This window comes from Ascaphus truei, chromosome 18, assembly GCF_040206685.1.
Source record: "Ascaphus truei isolate aAscTru1 chromosome 18, aAscTru1.hap1, whole genome shotgun sequence".
NCBI classification, from domain to species: domain Eukaryota; kingdom Metazoa; phylum Chordata; class Amphibia; order Anura; family Ascaphidae; genus Ascaphus; species Ascaphus truei.
In genome coordinates, this window is record NC_134500.1 from 13,772,676 (window position 1) to 13,796,415 (window position 23,740).

The 23,740-nt window shown below is 43.9% G+C and overlaps 2 protein-coding genes across 9 annotated transcripts in view; one reads left to right on the plus strand and one right to left on the minus strand.

Moving 5' to 3' along the window:
* Positions 1 to 5,992: 5,992 nt before the first annotated feature.
* DTWD1 (DTW motif tRNA-uridine aminocarboxypropyltransferase 1) lies at positions 5,993 to 22,511 on the minus strand. Of its 8 annotated transcripts, none has more exons than XM_075575625.1 (5): positions 22,170 to 22,511; positions 18,534 to 18,816; positions 17,653 to 17,796; positions 16,597 to 16,867; positions 5,993 to 6,456 (listed from the first exon to the last, which is right to left on the minus strand). In XM_075575625.1, exons 2-5 carry the CDS (start codon positions 18,786 to 18,788, stop codon positions 6,227 to 6,229), a joined length of 900 nt encoding a protein of 299 aa, XP_075431740.1. In that variant the 5' UTR covers positions 18,789 to 18,816; positions 22,170 to 22,511; the 3' UTR covers positions 5,993 to 6,226. The 8 variants fall into 8 exon arrangements, with proteins under 8 accessions (XP_075431740.1, XP_075431745.1, XP_075431739.1 ...); XM_075575630.1 differs by having other exon boundaries at positions 18,534 to 18,769; positions 22,170 to 22,506; XM_075575624.1 differs by having other exon boundaries at positions 22,080 to 22,189.
* The window catches only part of FAM227B (family with sequence similarity 227 member B), a 185,362-nt gene continuing 183,752 nt past the window's right edge, over positions 22,131 to 23,740 (plus strand). The window contains exon 1 of the mRNA XM_075575623.1: positions 22,131 to 22,349. Coding sequence (XP_075431738.1) covers positions 22,146 to 22,349 — 204 coding nt within the window. The 5' untranslated portion in view covers positions 22,131 to 22,145. The remainder of the gene's footprint in view (positions 22,350 to 23,740) is intronic.

The window sequence follows — 23,740 nt, forward strand, 5'->3', positions numbered from 1 at the left end:
TATGAGAAAGTACTTATAGGATTTAAAAACAACAACTCTCAATGACATTTTTAATGTATTATAATGTAACAAGCATTTTTTTGGTTTCTATAGCAACCATTTACAAAGTCACTTCCTCTTCTGAAATAGGCTCTGGCACACCCCTTTTTGAGCCCTACCCTCTCTCGCTAGCAGTGCACCAATTGTATCTAGTGACTGCCTGATCACATGATCTTCACCACAGAACTTTGCATCTTCGGTCCTCTTCTGCTGCACTGACAGCCATTTAGTGAACCCCCGAGCCGAATCTTCACCGATCGATCACGGGAGAATGGATCGATCGGCAACTTAGCTAATTACTTATCATTATCATTGTGTGGATTTGATTTGATGCACATATTAAAGGGGGGGGGGGGAATAATTTAAATGGCTGCTTGGACTGCTGCTTTAACGTCCCATTAGCTGAAGCAGGTGTGCCCTATAATATTATGCTAGAAATGGAGGAGAGCAATGAAGACTTTGCTGGTATTGGGTACCAAGAATTTCCCTGCATATTTCTGATACTTCACCTTGAATCTGGATGTCTTCAAACGGCCCCTGCAATCCGAGGGAGTCCGGAGCACCCACAAGATCGGACGCAATAAGGAAACGCACCTGGGGCACGGAGATCCAGGGAGACAACATCACAAAGGTGGACAAGCAGCTTTCATAAGAAAATACCAGCACTCCACCGGTCTCGCAAATAATATGTCACAAACGTTTATGCGGTGGTCCGACGTTTCAGTCTCAAACTCATCTTGACAAAGGTCTATGTGTGAGTGGAGTGCCGGTACAGGCATACCCCGCTTTAAGGACACTCACTGTAAGTACCCTCACGAGTAAGGACATATCGCCCAATAGGCAAAAGGCAGCTCACGCATGCGCCTGTCAGCACGTCCTGAACAGCAAAACTGGCTCCCTACCTGTACCGAAGCTGTGCGCAAGCGGGGAGACTATAGAGCCTGTTATACATGCGTTATTTACATTAGTTATGCACGTATAGGACGATTGCAGTACAGTACATGCATCGATAAGTGGGAAAAGGGAGTGCTTCACTTTAAGTACATTTTCGCTTTACATACATGCTCCGGACCGGTCCCATTGTGTACGTTAATGCGGGGTATGTCTGTGTTACATACATGCTCCGGACCGGTCCCATTGTGTACGTTAATGCGGGGTATGTCTGTACTTTCTTATGAAAAAGCTGCGTGTTCTCCTTCAATCTATGCCTGGAAATTTTGGTGCCTCTTTTCGTTTTTAGGCCAAGTTAGTTATATGATGTTTTCCCCCCAAAAAAAATGCATGTGCTTGTAATTATCAAGTGAGGTTTAGACGAAATTCTTTTTCTAAGACAGTTAAAAAGAAAAAGGCCCCAAGGATGTCTGCATCTGCTTCAACAATGAAAGCAGGATACTCGAGTCCATTAATGGTATTAATGGGTCAAGCTTATACAGTCTTAATTAGCTGTTGGTAACTACTACACAGCACATTAATCATGGTTTTATGTTGGAGTTTCCAACATGTGTCAGTATCGCACAAAAAACAATTTATAATAGGAACCCCCTCGCAGAACGAGGGCTCAAAATCAAACTTTGCTCTGTTCTAAGTTCTGCTCATTTTTGAGCTCTGCACTCAATTCTAAGGCACTGTGTGTGGAATACATCACTAGTGAAATGAACGAGCTCCTCAATCATAGCACTTTGCCTAACAAAACTGCCACGGGTCACTTATGGTTGGGGTTTATATTTAGGGGTATATTTACTAAGCAGTGCTAAGATGCAAGCACATTGCAGCCTATTCACTAGGTTGTAAGGTGTCTTATGGCCTTAGTAAATAAGGCCCTTATTATCAACGTGACATATGTTTTGTCAAATTTTGATGTGTGTGTGTATATATATATGTATGTATATACACACACACACACACACACACACACACACACACACACACACACACACACACACACACACACACACACACACACACACACACACACACACACACACTTCTAACTTAAAGTTCACCATGTTATCTCTCTGCAGAAACAGAATTGTAATTAATCATTGGAGAAATTCTGCAGCTCATGGAGATCCAAATTCAATCATTGCCAGCATGCCAGTGTTGGAAGTCTGGAAAGCGAACCAGTTATGGGAAGTGAGAGGCGCCAGTCGATGTACGCCTCATTCCAACCCATTTCACCAGCATAAAAGCATTGAGATGAATATGTACAATTATATATTTAAGTGAGTCCCATTGCTTAAAACAAACAAACAAAAAACAATGGGATCACTTGGCAACAAAAGTTCCTATGTGTACCCGGTAGTTCTAACGTTGATTGGAATGGACAGTTCATAAGATCAGTTTTATAAGCCTGACAAGGAGCCAGTTAAAATGCAGTAAGAGTTGCTGTAAAGTCGCACTCCAGATTGCATTTTTAGATCTAGGATTGAAGAAGGAGGTCTCGGGAGCTGAACTACATTCATTTCAGCTCTTGGGACCCCCTGCTTCCTGCGATACTTACCTCCTTAGGGGGTGCTGGCATCTCCTTCATATAGCAGCTACGACGGGGCTGTGTGGCTAATATAGTTACATAGTTACATAGTAGATGAGCTTGAAAAAAGACGTAAGTCTGTCAAGTTCAACCTATGCTAAATTTAGACAACAGATACTTTATCCTATATCTATATTTACTTATTGATCCAGAGGAAGGCAAAAAAAAAAAAAAACAGTGTCATATCATCCAATAATATCTTATAAGGGGAAAAATAAATTCCTTCCTGACTCCAAGAATTGGCATTCGGATTACTCCCTGGATCAACATCCTTCCCCATGTTTACTTATTAGGTATATCCCTGTATACCTTTCCTTTCTAAAAAGAGGTCCAACCTTTTTTTTTAACAAATCTGTTGTATCTGCCATCACAGTCTCCATGGGTAATGAATTCCACATTTTAACTGCCCTTACTGTAAAGAAATAGTCAACATTTTGCCGCTTCCCTTTTTCAAGATAAGAAAATGTGATATGTTTGACTGTAGAGTACAGATTGTATATGTTAATTTTGGTTGGAGGATAATTTATATTAAAAATAGTTCTTCTGTATGGAAGACTTCAATCATTTTGTGATGGTAGTTTCTCAATTTTCAAAACGAACTTGGTTTAGTCTTAAAAAGGCAGCCCGCACGGCACTTTAAAAAAGTAAAAAAAAAATGTGTTTTAATATACGCAGCCTTTGATTACCTTTATTGAAAACTAATTACCTAAGCTGCCGATCGATTAGTTCTCCCATGATCATACAGCAAAGATCCTGCTTCCCGGGTTTCACTAAATGGCTGCCTTTCAGTTTCAATCAATCCTTCGGTCAGTGTAACTCAGCAGCTACAATGTATTCTTATATTACTAAGATAACATTATCTATTGTTAGCGTTTGCAGCTCAAACTGCTGGGAATATTGGCAACAAATTATCACAAATAGGAAAGAGTTACAAAGATCTTGCACTGCTGGGGAGGTGGCTAAAACCTGCTATAGAAATCAAAGGATGCTCAGTATATTAACTCATTAAAATAGCATTGAGTTGAATTTAAAAAAAATGTAGTAAGTATCTAATACTGTACTACAAAACTGATTTATTTATTTAAAGAAAGACTTGTAGGATATTGCATGGATTGCCCCTTTAAAACTTCCATGAATTGTGTTCTTTGTGTGCACTATTTATAAACAAGTTCAGATATGGCTACTCAACACTGGACATACATCGTTGCATATGAATAACTGTTTAACTTGGCATGGTGTGAACCAGATTCAAAGAATTAAAACGTCCGGAATTATTTAATCAGTGAGATTCTTTACTGTACAGATAAGCACATGTTACATTGTGTGAACCCACTCACATTAAAGGGCCACACGACAATTTCTGGAGCATGTATGGGTTTTGAAAATAAGAACAGGCGGAGACCTTAATCTAGATCTACCGAAGCGGCCTTTAGGCCTGTTTTTTCATTGGGATTTTCAGTCCAAAATGGTTCATAGAATGACCCCCTTAGAGAAAACGAAAGAAGCGAATCCCAAACCAGAAGACCATGAAATATAAAGCGGTCCGTTATCGTGGTGCCTGCCGTGTCACATGGCGTTGCCAGGACAGTGTGGCACCGCATGGCACTGTGATGTCACGTGTCGCCGTTCGGCTGAGGAAGGGATGCCACGACAGACGAGGTAAGAGGCCCCACAAAAGAACGAGCCGGCCCTGTGGACCGCTATAAGCTTCGGCCTGCCGTATTACGCCGCTTTTCAGCACAGCCTGGGTTAAAGAAGACAGACGTGGAAAATGATGTACATGGATTTATTATGAAATGTCAAGGTTTGTCTCTCCGCTCTTCTTTGGATGTGTGGAATGACTTAACAACTGTGTCGTCGACAAGGGGTAGCAAACTCGTCCTCGGGCTGCCAAGTCAAGTTTTCAGGATTATCCCTGCTTCAGCACAGGTGGCTCAAATCGGTCCCAGCTTCAGCACAGGTGGCTCAATCAGTAGGTCAGTCTTCGACTGAGTCACCTGTGCTGAAGCAGGAATATCCGGAAAACCTGACCTGTTAGCTCGAGGACTTAAGTTGGCTACCCCTGTCCTAGAGACTTTATAATGAAAATGTAAAGACGAATGGGAACCATCTGTATCCCCCCCACCTTTTTTCCCTTTAATTTTCTGTACCCCCCCTCCTACCGTCCTTATAGCTGAAATTATCAATTAAAAAAAAAAGTTTTAAATGTATTTACATGATTAGAGAGAAACATGCTGTACGAAATCCTATGTCAGACTATAAATCTTCTGGAAATGGTGCACAGGTTGTATTTAGGATTAATCAGAATGCTTATTATTACTAAAACATACATTGTTTCCCAACCTACTACACAATTATTCATATCTACTCTATCCTTTCAAAATACATAACCTCTTAGCAGCCAAAGAGGAGCACAAAAACACGGTTTGTACAGTACTCGCCAGCACCAGAGAGGATAATTATTGCAATATGCCAAAACGGTCAATTTCAAGTTACCACATTATTACCACAAAAAGAACACACTGTGACAGGCTACTATTTGAGATGTACCTTCTGTGCAATATTTAATGTGGTCAGAATTTATGGCGTGTTGCAGGGCTCGTCACATTTGGTCCAAATCTCAACAGCCAACATTAGACAATATGCAAACTAGACACAGCCGGGGTTATATTTTAACCTCTGGCGAGTCATGCTGGGAAGTGTTGTGCTATTCTGTGTTATCGCTGCCATTGAATCCTATGGAAACTCTAATATGCTGCGTTATAACGTGATACTCGGCATTATCAGGAAGATGAAGCTGGCTACATGTGTAGTTCCTGCAGAATTTCGTGATTCTAATGAAAGGCTGCAGTTCTGTTGGAAATCACAGTCGGTCATGAGTCATGTTATAGACATGCACAATGTATAGATACTCGAATATATACAAATATGGTGGGCTCCATTCTTCCCCCAGAGAAGATAATATATCCTCTTAGAACGCAGAATATTACAGCGTTTCCATAGGAATGAATGGGAGCTTTAGTGCAGCAGATCCCAACCTATCTATCCCACCCAAAGGGAACCATGAAGATACCCGTAGAACAAGTCTTATCAAAGATGCAGTGCTCACTGGAATGTTCATCATGAAAATCCCCCTCGGGGACCAAACAATGATATGACAAGGAGAAGGAATGGCTCATTGAGTAAAGACACTGACTGGCACTGAGTGTGAAGCAGGGGAACCTGGTTCAATTCACGGTGTCGGCTCCTTGTGACCTAGGGTAAGTCACTTTATCTCCCTGTGCCCCAGGCACCAAAAAACATAAGATTGTAAGCTCCACGGGGCAGGGACAGTCTGCAAAATGTCTCTGTAAAGTGCTACGTAAAACTAGCAGTGCTATACAAGAACATGCTATTAGTATTATGACAAACGCGAATATGTGATTCGGATAAAGAAAGAAACTGAAACGTTTATTATCGGTACAAATATGCAGGGAAAATCCTGGTAAACTTAGAATCCATAATAATCTTACATATTACATCCCACTAAACGCAAATGCTGTAAATCTTACTTAATAACGGCCTGGAAAGAAAGCGACGCATTATTGGCCATTTTAATTGAAACAAAAAAAAAGTTCCCCGTTTTCGGTCATCTCCAAAAACGCCGTTGTTTGGGATTTACAGTTTTCCAGCAGCATGCTTGGCATTTTTGACGAGCCTGTACATAAAAGAATAAAAGAAAAGAAGATCGTCATACTCTCCGCCGTAGTCTTTGTTTAGGATGTGCGTGTGATAGTCCAACATAAAGTAATAAATGGCTTCAATCGTAGAAAGGTAGGTGTCGGGGGAGCCTTTCTGATGACGCCAAAAACAGGTCTTCCGTTCGGTCAATTCAACTTGCACCAGCCCTAGGAGAAAAAGAAAAAATGGTTTACTGCAAATGGTTTTAATGAATCCAAATAACATGATGAATTATAAGAGAGGTCTCATACAACCCCAGAGCATGCTTTTTGTTTGAATCTACAGTGCCTTTTATTTGATCTACTGGCCGAGAGGACAATGTTCTTCGCATATCAATGTGATGCTCCATACAAGCCTCGTACAGTCGTTCTTGGCAAGAGAGGTTTAAGCGAGATTCCGTTACAGTTATCCGCACCGACCAAGATTTTCAGGAGTCGGAATCGATGTCCCACGTATGTAATGGAGGTCATTTTGCATATGAATAGAACTGTAATGCATAATCTTCTGCAATAAGTCCATGTATGATGATTTTTCAATTGTTAGAACGTGCCAATGTTACACCGATGATCAGTACGGGTGGTGCCAGACTTCACCCAATTTAAGTGACACTCATAGTACCATGAATTAAGTAGAAATTGCTGTGTTGTCCATCTTGTTTTTGTTATTTTACATCTGTGTTAAACTCATGGAATCTGTGTAAATCAGCATTGCTGACCTGAGGAAGTGAGGAGAACTCTCGAAAGGTTGTCTTCTAAAATCTATTGTTAGTCCAAAAAAAAAAAAAAAGGTATCACCCAATACTGAAGTACTGATTTACTCAAACCAAGAATATGTGAGCAATAATGTAAGATAATAATGCAGAGTGATGGCATTAGCAGTAGAAAGTCTATAAAGAATGGCTTGATTGATTACAGTATCTCTCTGGTTTACATCAATGAAAGTCTACATGACAAAGATAATTGTATAGGCTATTTTCACTAAATACCACAATCTCATCTTCAAGCCCACATCATTCACATACTATATCAAAATTGTCATCAGACTTCATTTCCTTTACCATTCTTTATGTGACCGACCTCCTGCCCTTGCATCTAAAGCTCCTTACCATGTCTCATACCACGTGCATACACCCTCTCCAGTTTGGGGCTGCCTTTATTTAATTTGGTGTGAATCTGATACCCAGGGGAGAACCGCTGAGCTCCATTCAAATAAATGGGATTATAATCTTCGGTTTTACGAAATACTGAAAAGGGGCCTTTGTCGCCTCCTCCCACAACCATGTCCAAAACTATATTCAAGATACACCCTTCTTAAATTCCCTGGTGGAATATGATGTTATCTACCTGCCATCAAATGCCTATGATGACATCTACTAAAAAGTCAATACCCCGACCACCACATAGTTATTGCCGAGTAGAAGGTGAAAAACCTTCATCTAAAGCAGCGGTGGCAAAGTGGGGGGGGGGGGGGAAACGCAGGCGGTTGCAGAGGCCCCACTCTCTTCCACCAGGGCATTTAAATGAAATGCCGGGGGATCGCGTGAGGCCCCGGCAACTGTGAAAACTTACCTGGACTCTGCCGGCATCATTCGTGTCCATGGCAACCGCGGGGTCATGTGACGTCACACGCGTCAAATAATGCTGAGGTCACGTGACACCGCGCCAGGTAAGGAGGGGGGCTCAGAACGGAGAGGAGCGCAGCAAAAAAGGTTTGCGCGCCCCTGATCTAAAGCGTACAAGAGAAGGCTTCATGTTGCTCAGCTAAAAGCAAGTGATCTACGGACCTTCTTAACCGCCTATCCCATTGCCTTCCAGTTCCTCTCACATCTCTCCACTCCATGCTGTTTCCTTCTCTCCTTGGCCCCACCCCCAGACTCCTTACCCAGTAGCAGCCAATCAGGATGGAGGAAGCTGACCAGCCCCCTAGCAACAGCCCTGCTCGGGGAAATCCCGTGGCCCCACCAAGCCGGTCAGGTCACTATGTCCAGAGAGGTAATACGGTATTACCTCTAATTTTTTACTGGACAGAGTGTCCAAACACAATGCAGTCCGGTTCAATACTGGACACCTGGCAACCCTAAATGGTAGGTATGAAGATATATCTGTATATATGGACATGTTCTGGTCTTGTGCATTCCTCATTGTATTGAAACCCAATGTTATTGCCCCTATGAACAAAGTACGGGACGGAACTTAATTAGGCTTCTCTGTGCTAGAGAGACTTGATTATTTGTTGCTGGGAATTCCATCACCAAAGAGGTTTAAAAACAGTGTTTACTTAAAAGTTAGGGAAATAAATCAGGGAAATTACATACTGTACATGTTATAACTACCCATCACCAAACTATGAAACATTCCCCATCTGGACAGCAGACATGCTCTGTGGCAGGTGTTGGCGTACAATCTAAAAAAAAAAATACATATCTGATCACACAATAGAAGGGGAGACTGGGAACCACTATGTTTTAATACAGGGAAATAATGTTCGATCACCAGGTGGGAATACCAATTGTAACCGCTTGGCTCGGTTTTGCGATACCTTGCTGGCCACCGTGGCAGCAGAGGGGGTAACACACATTTCTCCTTTACTATATTTAAAGGTAAAAGATGCGGTTCGTGTAGGAAGACTTGGCGTCTCCGTCACAGCGGTCAAGAAGTTAAAAAAAAGTCTGCTGCGCCTGTGGGGGGTCCACGCGTCCCCCAGTGTTAAAGTGATAATCCTCCGGTGCCGTGACCACCGCAATCACATGACCGCGCTGCCGAATCGGACCCCCCACATCGTTAATTGTCTGGTGCCGGTGGCCATGGTACCAAGAGACCGTTAGTATTACTATATAGGTGTAGCTCACATTTTTTTCCGGTATAGATTTAATGCAGGGGGGCTCCGGAGCTGAACCCTATACATTTCAGGATTCGGGAACCTCCCGCTTCCCGAAATATTTACCTCTGAAGGGGGCGCCGGTATAATCAGCAAAGCTTAAAGCTCCCGCATCACGTGGGCCAATAGGAAGCCGCACCGGATGACATCACGGCTTCCTATTGGCCCGCTGCAGTTTTGAAATTCCTCCATTACATGAACTCAGCCAGCCGAGTGGAACGGCTACCGACACCCCATACGGACATCTGTATCTCGGAGCTGAAAGGAATGGGGATCAGCTCCAGAGACCCCCTGGTTCAATCCAATGGGGAGGGGGGGGAGGGGGAAGAGAGAAACAAAAATGGAAAGAAAAAAGGCTGCTCGGATTCCGGCTTTTAGATCTAGATCAGCCCTGCACAACTCCCGTCCTCGAGGGCCGCAAACAGGCCACGTTTTCAGGATATCCCTACTTCAGCACAGCTGGCTCAATTAGTGGCTCAGTATGACTGAGCCACTAATTGAGCCAGCTGTGCTGAAGTAGGGATATCCTGACAACTTGGCCTGCTTGCGGCCCTCGAGGACTGGAGTTGTGCAGGGCTGATCTAGATCTACAAAACGGGTGTATAGCATATGAACAGGAGTAAAAGGTGAGCTACAGCTGGTTAAGTACCTCTATCCCAGGAGTGGCAAACCCCAGCCCTCAAGGGCCACCAACAGGTCCGGTTTTAAGGATATCCCTGCTTCAGCACAGGTTGCTCAGTCAAAGTAAGTGATTATCCCTCGGGGTATATGACCCGTTGGCACTGAAATTTAGAAGTCATTTATTTGAATGTGGCAAAAGAAACTGAGAACTGGAAAGGAAACCCACACATTCTTGTTTCTGCATTCCCTGGTTCATTTGATCAGTTAAAATAATACGCATTCTGGCTGGCTCAAAATTAATCTCTTTTTCTTCCCAAAAACCATTTTTTGCATGTATTGGCTTTTCACATCTTTAGCCAAATGCATCCTTCTATTTACTTAGCTAGTACAAAGAAAGAAAAAAAAAGTGTGATTGTAGGCGCTCCTTTCTGAGAGAAAATCAAGTGCAATTATACTGTGTTAATCAATAAATTATATATCTATCTCATACGATACCGGTTGCAACACGACATCAAGGGACAGCACGCAGGTAAGTAAATCATACATTTTCTATATTTGATAGAAGACACAAATCCGACGTTTCGGTCCCCCGGTGGGACCTTTCTCAAGGTGGTGCGTCGCGCCACTTCCGGCGGTCGACCGCGCCTCTTCCGGTTGCGGATAATTCCGGTTTTCGGAGCCGTGGGGGCGGGGCAGTCACTGGAGCTCACAGGGCCTACTCAGTCTCAACTCTAGAATTATCCGAAACCGGAAGTGACGCGGTCGACCGCCGGAAGTGACGCGACGCAGTCCAGGAGCCTAGAGGAATCGGGCCATCTAGAATTCTTATGTGTATATGCCATTGTGTTCAAATGTAAGTGTGATACTATTCGTTGTAATATAACTTATATTGAACTAGCAATGTTGCACTAAGAGTGTGTTCTTTTTATATTGAGGACAAACGCGCTGTGTCCACCTGAGCTGACCATCCATCGGGTTAAACCATTGCTGTTGATTCACTGGGAAAGTGTGAGTCCCCATTTCTGTTTTTACCAAAGATGTCTCCTATCTAAGAAAATTCTACACTATATATTGTTTATATTTTTTTACATATATGGTGGTATCTGCGCTCCCCAATAACCTACCTTTGAAGATCTATTTACTGCGCTAACAGATTGCACAGATATAAAAAGGAGTCGATTTTGGGGGCACCCACTTCGGAGGTATCTCTGGAATCAGGGGGGGGGGGATCACCGGAGCTGAAATTAATGGGGTTCAGCTCCGGAGACCCCCTGCTTCAATCCTATAATAAATAACCTGCTTGGATATGTAATATTTCAAACCGTTACATCTCCGGAATGGTGCATCAGATTGAAAAAAATTAAAATAAAAACAGGTTTGGAAAGGGTCAGAAGAAATCTCCTAAAGGAAGTAAAAGATGCGCTCAGCATGGATTGCCGCTTTAAAGCAGCTGCATTAAACCAGTTTTACAGCCGAACCTGGGTTCCACAAGAGACCCACATTTAATTCCTTGAATGCCCGATGACCTAGCTAGCACGTAATAACAACAACAACTACAACAACAACAACTTTATTTCATATAGCGCTTTTCTCCAACGGGACTCAAATCGCGTCCCAATTAAAGTATAGTGCGCGGTACACAGCGCATAGGATAGTTTTTGGTGCCTGAGGCGCAGGGAGGTAAAGTGACTTTCCCAAGGCCACAAGAAGCCGACACCGGGAATTGAACCACTCAGTGTCGTAATCTACAGAGTCTGCGCCTTTACTCACTGAGCTACTCCAGCCCTGACTCCTGACGCCTGGTACTCCAGGTTACCATGACATAGTAGCTATGCCCTCGGCTTCCTGCTCCTTTTCTAGAGGAGATCCTGTTGAGCGCTGAATGCGATCTGATCAGACGAGGAAAGGAAGAGGGGAGAATTCTTCTTCTGTGCTGATGATCAGTGACATCGCGAGCACACGGTTGCAATGTGCCGTGACGCGCTGGTGCGGCGGTCCCTCAAAGTATTTAAGCAGTGTTGAAACGGAACATGCCTATATTACCACTGAGATTTGCTCTGCGGGAGCAGACTGTCATTGGCTATTGCTAGAATTTAGAGCAATGTTTCCCAACTCCAGTGCTCAGGGAACCCCAACAGGTCAGGTCTTAGGGATATCCCTGCTCCAGCACAGGTGGCTCAGTCAAAATGATTGAGCTTCTGATTGACCCACCTGTGCTGGAACAGGGATATCCTTAAGACCAGACCTGTTGGGGTTCCCTGAGCGCTGGAGTTGGGAAACACTGATTTAGAGCCTCTGAAGAGATGGCCACGCCTTGTGTGTGTAGTATTAATCAGAGGGAGTTTTAACGAAGACTGCGCATACAGTATGCATCACTAAAAACGTCCTAAATATTTCTCCTTTAACATACCGCTATAGAACGTGAAAAATGAAATGGTGTTGGTAGAAAAAAAATGTAAATAGCAGATGTTAAATCTGTCGATTCCACGTGTGTGGGGAAGGCTGTGAAAATAAATCCCCCTTTTCCCTCGTGGTGAATATTTCATTTTCTCCGTTTCATGATTTTATTTATATTATTTGTATAGTTCCGATACAGATTTAAACCATCAGCCACGATATGTGAAATCACAGTTATATCTTTTATGGCGCATAAACTGGAGTAACCACGTGCAATGAAAACAAACACATGCTCCCAAATTCCTTCCCTTTACATCATGTCTGTCAGCTCCTGCCAGGGTTACCACCTTCTACTGAAGGCTAACCGGAGATACATTTTTTACATTAAGCGCTTACCTTCGGCGGAGGCGTCTCCCGGCATACTCTGGCATCCTTCCGACATCTCCGCCTGTAACTCCTGTCAATATGGCTGCGTGGCGTCAAATGGTGACAAGTTGCCATGACAAGGGGATGCGAAGTCACGCGGCGTCAAGTTGCCATGACAACAGGACGCCTTATGGCGCCGAGCGTCACTGTGCAGCCATATTGACAGGAGTTGCAGGGGAAGATGCCGCCACCCAAATAACAAGGTAAACCCGTAGCACTGAGATACGTGGCCAAAACCCGTAGTCTCCGGGTCAAACCTGGAGTGATGGCAACCCTGCTTCCTGCCTTGCTGGGAACAACCTCCCCATATAACACAAGTTCACCCATACAGAATATAGTTCATGTTTGCAATGCTACAGTTAATTGTCCTAACACACTGAACTTTTAGCAAGAGAATCTAGTTAACTTGTTTTACACATTTTAAAAATGCAGTATTTTTTTTTTTTTTTGGAAAGGCTTAGGTTATTGGGGGTTGTGAAACATTTTAATAGGCTTATCTATATAATTTAAAGAAGGAAGGCACCCCTTGATGCTACAACATGGCTCAAATTATCTATTAAAAAGCACAACTATGGGGATCTGTACACCAAAGTGGATAGTTTGGAATCACAATTGTGTGCAAATATTCTCACATTGTCTTTCTCTCGTCTTTCACATATCCACTTCTGCCGGGACGAGACTCTGTTACATTTCTTTTTGCCTTCGTTTTATAATCTGATGCAACGTTCAGGAGATAAAACCGCTTGAAATATTAATTGTTTCCAGGAGGTTAAAATGAAACCACCAACCCAACGCCGTCTAAAGTTTACCATCGTAACCAGATATTAAATAAGTTACGGTGGGTGAAAAAGTGACAACACCCCTCCACCGTACAAGCACCGCGTGCGAGCACATTCACGTCTCAGACATGTCTGCAACCCTGCCCTGCAACCCACTGCAGCAAGGGATTCTGGGAAATGATGTGCACATGAGCACACACTGTCACCTTTTACTTCATTCAGTTCCATTTTAACATGGAGCCCTATAAGCCAATGCCTGCCGTACAACTCGGCTAACCTCAGAAGATGGAGATTAGGTAAAATCATGGTTTTTTTTAACAGAAAATATTTTTTAAAGAGCAGGAAGTGCTCAGGGGCCATGGTTATACGAATTCAATTCCTATGGGCTTCTGGGAAGGGTTGATGGTTTAATAGTTTCCCTCCCTGATACCCACGATCTTTTTTATGCCAAGACATCTACTGATGATTTGATTTTTGATACATTATATAACTGACACAAATAAAAAAAAAACAGCATAAATGGGGGGGGGGGGTGCACAGATATGTAGAGGGACAGTGTCGTTCTGTCACCAATTTTTGCTACATCTTCCATACATACCAATCCGGTGTATTGCAATATAATGCAGGAACCTCCCGCCATTCAACGGAACCAGACATTTGGTCACGGGCGTCGACGCGACCAACTCACCACCGGCATTCATCTGCAGAGGGACCTTCCACCGCTGGTTGCTTCGCCAAGGTGAGTTCATTTAAGGGTTAATTTAGGGGTTTGTGTATGGCGGTTGAAGATAAGGGTTTTAGGGCAAGTGGCTAGGTGTTTAGAGTACGGGAGTAAGGATCAGGGGGACACGGCTAAGGGTTAGCATTAGTATTCAGAGTTTCTATGGTAAGGGGTAAGGTTAGGGACTCATCTTGGTGACGAAGCAGCCGCGGCTAGAGATCCCTGTGGCGAGGTGAATGGCGGCTTAACGCCAGGGGGAGAGATTTGGTCACGGCAAAAAACGGCCGCCACCAAAAACGTCCTCAACTGCCACAATAAAGGGTTAACCAGACATGGCAATCTTCGTGCGCCAACATATCCTCTACAAACAAGCAACGATTTGCTTTCCCTAATCAGAAATGCTTTGGATGGCAACAAGTTAGCAGGCGGGGGCCCAGGGGCTAACGCTTCTCATTTCAGAGTAAATGGCCTCCTTTTTTTTTTTTTTTAACTTTGAAACCTTAGAATTGCCGCTTACTTTAAAAATAAAATGGCCATGCCTGCTGAAACCTCGCATTCGTGGAATCCCGGTTAATTCTGCGTCGATTCCAGATCCTGTGTTTGTGGCTGGATGCTAATCCCCCAATTGACTAATTACTCAAACATTTTTTTTTTTTTTGAAAACAGATCTCTTCAGCAAACACAAAACTTGATTTGATTTTTTCTTCCCAAGGAAAAGCATGATCTGGCCGTATGGAATTTGTCTCGCAAATTAGACAAACATGTTAATCTCACGAGGTGTAGAAGAGACGGCAGTATTTCATGGTGTAGTTGATTTGGAGTCATGCATAAATGAGGACTTATGTTTTAGAGGGGGGAGGGGGAACGTATTGGCATATTTAAGGGAAGTTGTGGCCAACCTATAAGCAATCCAAGTGCTTTTATTTTTTATTCGTTTCACAGGATCGAAGCAGGGGGTCTTCGGAGCTGAACCCCATTAATTTTAGCTCCTTGAACCCCCTGCCTCCAGAGATACTTGCCTCCGAAGTTGGTGCCGGTATCCGGCTGGATAGCAGGGTTCACATTATGGCCGCTGTTCAAAGCTCCCACGCAATGCGGGCCAATAGCAAGCTGCGACATCATTTGGTGCGGCTTCTATTGGTCCATGTGACGCGGGGGCTTTAAAAGGCAGCGATACACCGGCACCTCCTTTGGAGGTCTGGATCTCTGGATGCAGGGGGTCCCCAGTGCTGAAATTAATGGGGTTCAGCTCCAGAGATCCCCTGCTTCAATACTTTGTGTATATGTATATATTTTTTTTTAAACACACACATATATACAATTATATATCTTGGATTGCGCATGTAGCTAATTCAACCTGATCAGGTCTACTCCAAGCCCTGGCTTAAAAGAAGTGAAATACACTGGAGGAAGCTGGGCGTGAACATGGATACGCCGCGTAATTAAACTGTGCAGCATGTGTGAATGGAGATGGGACACCACTAAACAAAATGGTCATGTACTGTACTACTACTACTACTACTACTACTACTACTACTACTACTACTACTACTACTACTACAACGATTGTCCACTGCAAAATTAGTGTAGAACAAAATCACACCACACACACACACACACACACACACACACACACGAGTGGTGGCCCTTTTGTGTTCTGTACCCCTCCACACCCACCATGCACATTTTCCCGTTTGGGAGCTAGCTATCTCACACTCTCCCAGCCCCACACTCTCCCAGCCCCACACTCTCCCAGCCCCACACTCTCCCAGCCCCACACTCTCCCAGCCCCACACTCTCCCAGCCCCACACTCTCCCAGCCCCACACTCTCCCAGCCCCACACTCTCCCAGCCCCACACTCTCCCAGCCCCACACTCTCCCAGCCCCACACTCTCCCAGCCCCACACTCTCCCAGCCCCACACTCTCCCAGCCCCACACTCTCCCAGCCCCACACTCTCCCAGCCCCACACTCTCCCAGCCCCACACTCTCCCAGCCCCACACTCTCCCAGCCCCACACTCTCCCAGCCCCACACTCTCCCAGCCCCACACTCTCCCAGCCCCACACTCTCCCAGCCCCACACTCTCCCAGCCCCACACTCTCCCAGCCTCACACTCTCCCAGCCTCACACTCTCCCAGCCTCACACTCTCCCAGCCTCACACCCTCCCAGCCTCACACCCTCCCAGCCACAGCCTCACACTCTCCCAGCCTCACACCCTCCCAGCCTCACACCCTCCCAGCCCCACACCCTCCCAGCCCCACACCCTCCCAGCCCCACACTCTCCCAGCCCCACACTCTCCCAGCCCCACACTCTCCCAGCCTCACACTCTCCCAGCCTCACACTCTCCCAGCCTCACACTCTCCCAGCCTCACACTCTCCCAGCCTCACACTCTCCCAGCCTCACACTCTCCCAGCCTCACACTCTCCCAGCCTCACACCCTCCCAGCCTCACACCCTCCCAGCCTCACTCTCCCAGCCTCACCTTGAAGTCGTTCATCCGATACAATTTTATTTGTTTGGTTCCACGTGCTGTCAATGAACACGACCTTCTTCAAACAGTGCATCCTGGTTTTGTTATTTTCTTCTACGTTTTCCACGTCTGTGTCCTCACGTCCGTCGTTCTCTGGGTTACATTTCGCACGCTTGGACGACGGTTCAGGCGCATAATCTCTCCCTGGACTGGTAGATTTATTCAGATACCTCGAGGCGTCTTTGACGGGTACAGAATTCGGACCAGGGAAAACCAATACTGTCTGAAGAAACACAAATGTTAAGCAGAATATATTTATTAGATGTGCGTTTACTTATTGGCATCATCGTTGTAGTTTTCAGTATTACACTATGTATTGTGTTTGTTTTTATATTTCATTTACATGATTCCATCTCCTTGGAGCACATCCCGGAATCTGATTCTACTGCCAGTCCTGGTTGTATATTTATTATTTATTTACTATATGCTACATGTATTATATATGCATTAGGCGCCAGAGATATATTCTTTTTCACTTCACTATTCTCTCTGACCAGGTGGTCAGAGTTATATATATATATATATATATATATATATCTTAGGCAGCCGCCTTATATTCATTTTCACATTTGACTATAAGGTCACTTCCACACACTTTTCATCCATCGGGGTGAATGTCACTTTTAGATTTAGTGCTACCTATTTGTTTTATCAGAATGTATTTATTACACACAAAAAAAAAACATATTCTCTCACATATTGAACCCTAGTAGACCATATACAGTAGAGCAGGGACGCTTCTCCCTGCGCTCCCCTGCCTGCTCTCCCCCCCCCCTCCCATGCTGGGCTCCGACGTGAAATGACCCTGCAGCGTCATTTGACGCCAAGTTGCCATAGCGATGCGTCGCTGTTAAGGTTAGTAAAAGTTACAGAGGGCTCGCGCGATGCCACCCATTTAAATGCCTTCTGGGCAGCGCGGGCCTCTGTAACCACTGCACACCCCACCCCCAGAAAATCTCACTTTTTTTTCTCAAAACATTGTCGAATGATACAGTATAATCCACTAACTTCATGCCTGTGATCGTCGTATTCTGGAATACAGGGATACGTATAAACAGTAACATCTTCGTGTGCTAGAAGTTTTGCATGCACAGCTGTACTTTTTCCATCCGTTTCATTAGGGTGTTTAATAATGTCAATTTTCAAGGGAAGCTAAAACAAACAAAATACATTCAACATTACAGCACATAAAAGCAAGTTTATTCCATGATAATCAGTCTGTTAATATTCCTTTTAACTTTTTTTTTTATCTATGTTGATGGATTCAGTTTTACAAGATTTCACGTTAAAACGGATTTGTACAGTATATTAAACATGTATATTAAGAATATTTTAACATTACAGGACTACCAGGCAATCACTGTATATTTGATTTTCAGTGGCTATATCCCTATATGGTATTGTTTCTTATTTATGGAATGTAATGGTTTCAGAATTAGATTAGAGCTGGGAGGTACTCCGCAGCATTTTTATCTCAGGGGACCCTCGGTTCCCGACATACGTACAGGTTTTATTAACTGAATGTTCCTTCCTGTCAATTAAACAGATGGCAGCACCAGTCAGCCAATAGGAAGTCGCCACATCATCCCCTCTGATAACGTCACAACTTCCTATTGGCCCGCCGAGATTCGGCAGCCATTTTGGTTTCTCCAAAGGGAGCGTAAACACATAAAACTGGCAAGTATCTCAGGAGCGAAAATTAGAACAGTTCTGTAAAAAAATGCTATATTTAAAAAAAACAAAAAACTACCGGGTAGGGAGAATTGCTGTTCTAGTTCCCTCACTACCAAAAAGTGACCAAAGAAAAACATTATATAAGTATTTCTAGACTCAGATCACAAAGAAACAGGAGTTTAAGAAGATGCAGAAGGAGAAATCAGATGACTGACCTTCACACGCGGAATCTCATCTATTGGGACAGTTTCGACCGGCACATAACAGGTGTAACAATAGAACATCCTTGAGCTGTTACATTTGGGACACTTGGACCTGCCCTTCTTCTGGGCTTTTTCTAGCACTTCTTGGGACGAGAGCTGAAGGTTTTGTAGCATGTCGTTCTCCACGGAATTAGAAGCCTGGGAACTTTTTGACAATCCTACATAGTTTTTTCCTTGCAAACTCCTTTCTTCTTTTGCATACGACATTTGAGACAAAAAAAAAAGTCTATAATTTCTAAATAAAAAAAAGAGACACCATGATGCTATGTTTTGATTATGCCACTGGTTTAAAAGCATTTAAATTGACCTTAAAGCTGCAGACCAAGGATTATTCTACATGTGTGTTTTTTTTTAAATAAATCAGTTCTGTAGTATGAGAAAATACTTGCAGCATTCTTTTTAAACCACTCTTAAAGACATATTTTATGTATTATAATGTAAGAAACATTTTTTGTTTCTATAGCAACTATTTACAAAGTCACATCCCCTTCCTCTTCTGTAACAGGATCTGGCACACCCCTTTTTGAGCCCTGCCCTCTCACTAGCAGTGCCCCAATTGTATCTAGTGACTGCCTGGTCACATGATCTCCCACACAGAACTTTGCATCTTTGGTCCTCTTCTGCTGCACTGACTGACATTTAGTGAACCCCCAAACCGCATCTTCGCCGATCGATCACAGGAGACCGGATCGAACGGCAACTTAGCTAATTATTTATCATTGTGAGAATTGTATTGATGCACATATTAAAGGGGAAAATTTTCAACAAACGGCAGCTTGGACTTCTGCTTTAAGATATGCCATGTCTCCGTACCATTTAGTAAAGCTTGTCCTAAGACCTTTTGAGAGCCATGACAACACTAACACCACCCTAACCCCTGTCACTAGTTTTAAATACCTGGGCTTATGGTTTGACTCCCACTTAACATTCGGGATGCACATTGATACCCTGACAACCAAGACCTATGCCAAACTAGGGGTACTTTACAGGAACAAATCCTCCCTAAGTCTCCTGGTCAGAAAGCGTATCGCACAGCAGATGTTAATGCCAATTATTGACTATGGAGACAAAGTATATGGCTCGGCACCTCAAACCCACCTTAGCAAACTTGACACCCTCTACAATTCAATTTGTCATTTTGTTCTCCAATGCAACTATAACACACATCACTGCAAAATGCTCAAAGAACTAGATTGGTCATCACTAGAGTCTAGGCGCAAAGTTCACCTTTCCTGTCTTGCCTTCAAATTCTTTATGGGCAAGCTACCCAGCTACCTGAACAAGCTCCTCACCCCTACCACATGCAGCACCTATCATCTGAGATCAGACTCCAAAAGACTGTTCATGGTCCCATGGCTCAACAAAGTATCCGGCCGCTCCTCCTTCTCTTACCGTGCACCCCAAAACTGGAACAACCTATCGGAGACTCCCACATCCACTACCAGTTTAAGTTCTTTCAAATCTAAGGCTGTCACACATTTTAATCTGGTCTGTAACTGTTTCATACGCCCATAATATTTATTATCTTTAACTGTGCATGCAATGTCTTGTATATAATGTATACCCTGTTCATTTATGTAACTGTATTTGTAACCATGTATTATTTGTCTTAACTCTGTGCCCAGGACATACTTGAAAACGAGAGGTAACTCAATGTATTACTTCCTGGTAAAATATTTTATAAATAAATATTAGAATACAAACACTTGGATGAAATGCTGTAAGTAGAAATCTGCGTGCCCAGATTTCATATTTATTCGTTTATACAAACAAAATAAGAAGAAGAAATCACCCACGTTTTATTCTAACCACAAAAAAAAAATTCCATGAAAATAAGTCTCAAATAGTCAACATTCTATTACAAACGACCACGTTGGATGTCGCTCTTCTGCAGAAAGTCGGGAAATACAGGATAGGCGAATGAAAAACCCTCTTTATGCTAAGAATATTATTTTTTAATGTACACGGTGAAGGGACAGAATGAACACTCCAACACACATTGTTATAACGCATTTCAAATGTTACTATGACCTTGTATACTCACCTGGACAGTGATCACTGGGACACACAAACAGTCTAGGGCAGGAGTGACCAACACCAGTCGCCAAGGGCCACCACCAGGTCATGTTTTATGGATATCCCTGCTTCAGCACAATGTCTGATCCACCTGTGCTGAAGCAGGGATAGTCTTAAAACATGACCGGTTTGTGCCCCTTGAGGACTGGAGTTGGCCACCCCTGGTCAAGGGGGTAAATTCTATATTCTTGAAAGCAGTCGGCCGACCTGTCTTCAGACGAAAATCTCCATTGCTATAGAATGTGTATTTTTTCCCCAAAGCAATCGATTCTATATAGTGTATATATATATATATATATATATATATATGCCACATATAGACATATATGCTATGCCATGCCATGTCTCTTATTGCTATAATTGTGCCCCCTTATTTGCCACTGTAAAGGAACAGTTTATAATAGCAATGTAGCAGACATTACACCCACTAACGCCAAATAGCACGTGAAATAATGTGCCGTATTTTAACCATTGGTTCTCAGTGGCACCGCTGTTAACTTCATCAGTGCCAGATACCCCTGCCACCTCCGGCACTAACGGATCACGTGATCGCTTCTGGGTCCCCCCGTTCATGGGTCCCAACGGAAGGCGCCGGTTGCGGACAAGCCCCTAAAAATCGAGCAGAAAGGCCACGACATACAGGACACGTTGTAAGGGCCACCAGTTAGTACTTTTAACCAAGTAATAGGACAAAGAAATATTGCGGCAGCGATAAACGAGAGCGGTTTACATCTGCTACGTCTGTATACGCATTATCTGATGCAGGGGTCTCAAACTCTGTCCCCATGGGCCACCAACAGGCCATCTTTTATGGATATCACTGCGTCAGCACAGGGGGCTCAGCCTTCAACTGAGCCACTGATTGGGCCAACTGTGCTGAAGCAGGGATATCCATAAAAGCTGGCCTGTTGGTGGCCCTTGAGGACGTTGTTTGAGACCCCTGATTTAATGCAATAACGTTACCGCCACACGTGGCAGGCTTCAGCGGGGCATACGCAGCAGAAAAGCAGGCATTATTCATCAACTGCACGTGAGAAGGGGGGTTGGGGGATGATTTCACCCACAGGGGCGCTCCACAGGTTGCAATAACTTTGGCTACAAATATAGAGGAGGAGAGGGAGCCCTGCCCCCCGCCCCCTCCCTCCTGCATGTCTTTTTCACTACTTCTTTATACAAATGTTTCACCAGGAAGTAATACATGGAGAGTGACCTCTCGTTTCCATGCATGTCCTGGGCACAGAGTCACGGTGACAGATACCTAGTGACATATACATGGTTACATTAAGCGAGCAGGGTTATACATTATATATTCAATGTCCCTGTCCTACATGCTCTCCCCTCCTCCCCTATCACATCCAGCCCCTCTTGTCTCTTCCTCACCATTGCCCCCACCACCTTCCGTGCATCACACCCTCCCCTCACCTTCCTGTGCAGAGGGTAAGTTACACTCCAGCAACAGAAGCAGGAAGGCTGACAGTGTCCCAGTGTATGTTAGCAGAGCAGCATGCTCACCATCAGCAGGCCCTGCACACACAGGAAGTGACAGGGATAGGGCTGGAGGAGGAGTCTCATGTCTCACTGAACTGCAGCTCTCTCCTTGTGATTCCTAATCAGAGTCCTGCCAGTGACTTATACCAGGGGGGGGCTCAACTCCAGTCCTCAAGCGTCCTCAAGCGCCCCCCTCCCCAACAGGTCAGGTTTTTAGGATATCCCTGCTTCAGCACAGGTGGCTCAGTCTTCCAGAGGTTACAGGGATCTCTTACAGGAGATGAAGCATATATTGATATGAAGCATAAGTACAACCGGCCCTCTTCAACTGGTGGCCCCGTCAAGAGCCCTGATGTGGCCCTTAGGCTGTGCACCTGCTAATTTCATACTAGTGCAGGCGGGTAACTGCAGTTTTTCCCACTGAAATTCAGTTGCAAGTTAGGCTAATGTAAATCTACACAGTACAGATGTTATCAATGGGTTCAAAATGTTTATTTTTAAGGCTTTAAATGTATGTACAATGACATTTCAATGTGCTTGTGGCCCTTCCACCCTTGTCTCAATTTCTGATCTGACCCCCTGGCTTTGGAGAACAAGTTGATGCACACTAATGACTCAGGGCTGGGGGGACAGCTTTTAATGTGACACCACAGTGCAGGGCAGGCTGTTGCTAGGGGCAACGGTACACAAATGGCTCAGACAAAGGCCTAGAGGAGGCATGGTGAGTGCTGCATATCATTCCCATTTACAGCTACTGTATATTATTTTCCTGTGTTGTGAATAGCCCAGGGAAGCTGAAGTTGTCACCCAGAATTTTTGATTATTTTGCTTCTTTTTTTAAATTTATTTTTAAATCCATGTTTGCCTTTTTGTTCCACAATACAAAGGGAAATAAGCTGTCGAGTTTCATATCTGGATCTGCAAATCTGTAGGTTAAAAAGGAACAGCAATCTAAAAATATACTGCAGAGCACTGCACGTTCGGTCACATCCTGCCACATGGCAAACACTACAAGATATGGGGTGTGTGGGATTACAGATGTGCAGGTACCTAAACGTAAGGACGTATCTCGGTGATGAGTAGTGTATTAAAAAGTATGGAGGAAATTAATATTTGCTGTTTGGCTACTGTACATTCAGAGGTGGTATAACTTTCAGCAGATTTGTGTGTGTGTGTGTGTATGTGTATATATACACCCACCATAACTTCAAATGTATGTATGTATGTATGTATACATATTTTAAGTTATTGTGGGTGAAAAGGCGACAGAAAACCTCCACCGTAAGCATATAGCCAATAAAGAATATCACTTGTGAGCACATTCCTGCATGATGCCTTTCAACCATTATCATCTAGCATACAGTGTTTCCACTGCAGCAAGGGATTCTGGGAAATGACATGCAAATGAGCACACAATGTGTCACCTTTTGCCTGGAATATCCATTCACACGGAGCCCATTTAATCTGATATATATCAGGACAGAACGGTCCCGGTGGGGAACAAAACGTTGAGTCAATACAGGCATACCCCGCATTAACGTACGCAATAGGACCGGAGCATGTATGTAAAGCGAAAATGTACTTAAAGTGAAGCA

Excerpts from the sequence above, each read along its gene's own strand:
- DTWD1 (XM_075575625.1), bottom strand. The coding sequence starts at position 18,788 with ATGTCGTATGCAAAAGAAGAAAGGAGTTTGCAAGGAAAAAACTATGTA. Across the intron at positions 17,797-18,533 it reads ATGAGATTCCGCGTGTGAAG|CTTCCCTTGAAAATTGACAT; the intron begins GTCAGTCATCTG and ends TGTTTGTTTTAG. Across the intron at positions 16,868-17,652 it reads ACGACGATCACAGGCATGAA|ACAGTATTGGTTTTCCCTGG; the intron begins GTTAGTGGATTA and ends GTGTTTCTTCAG.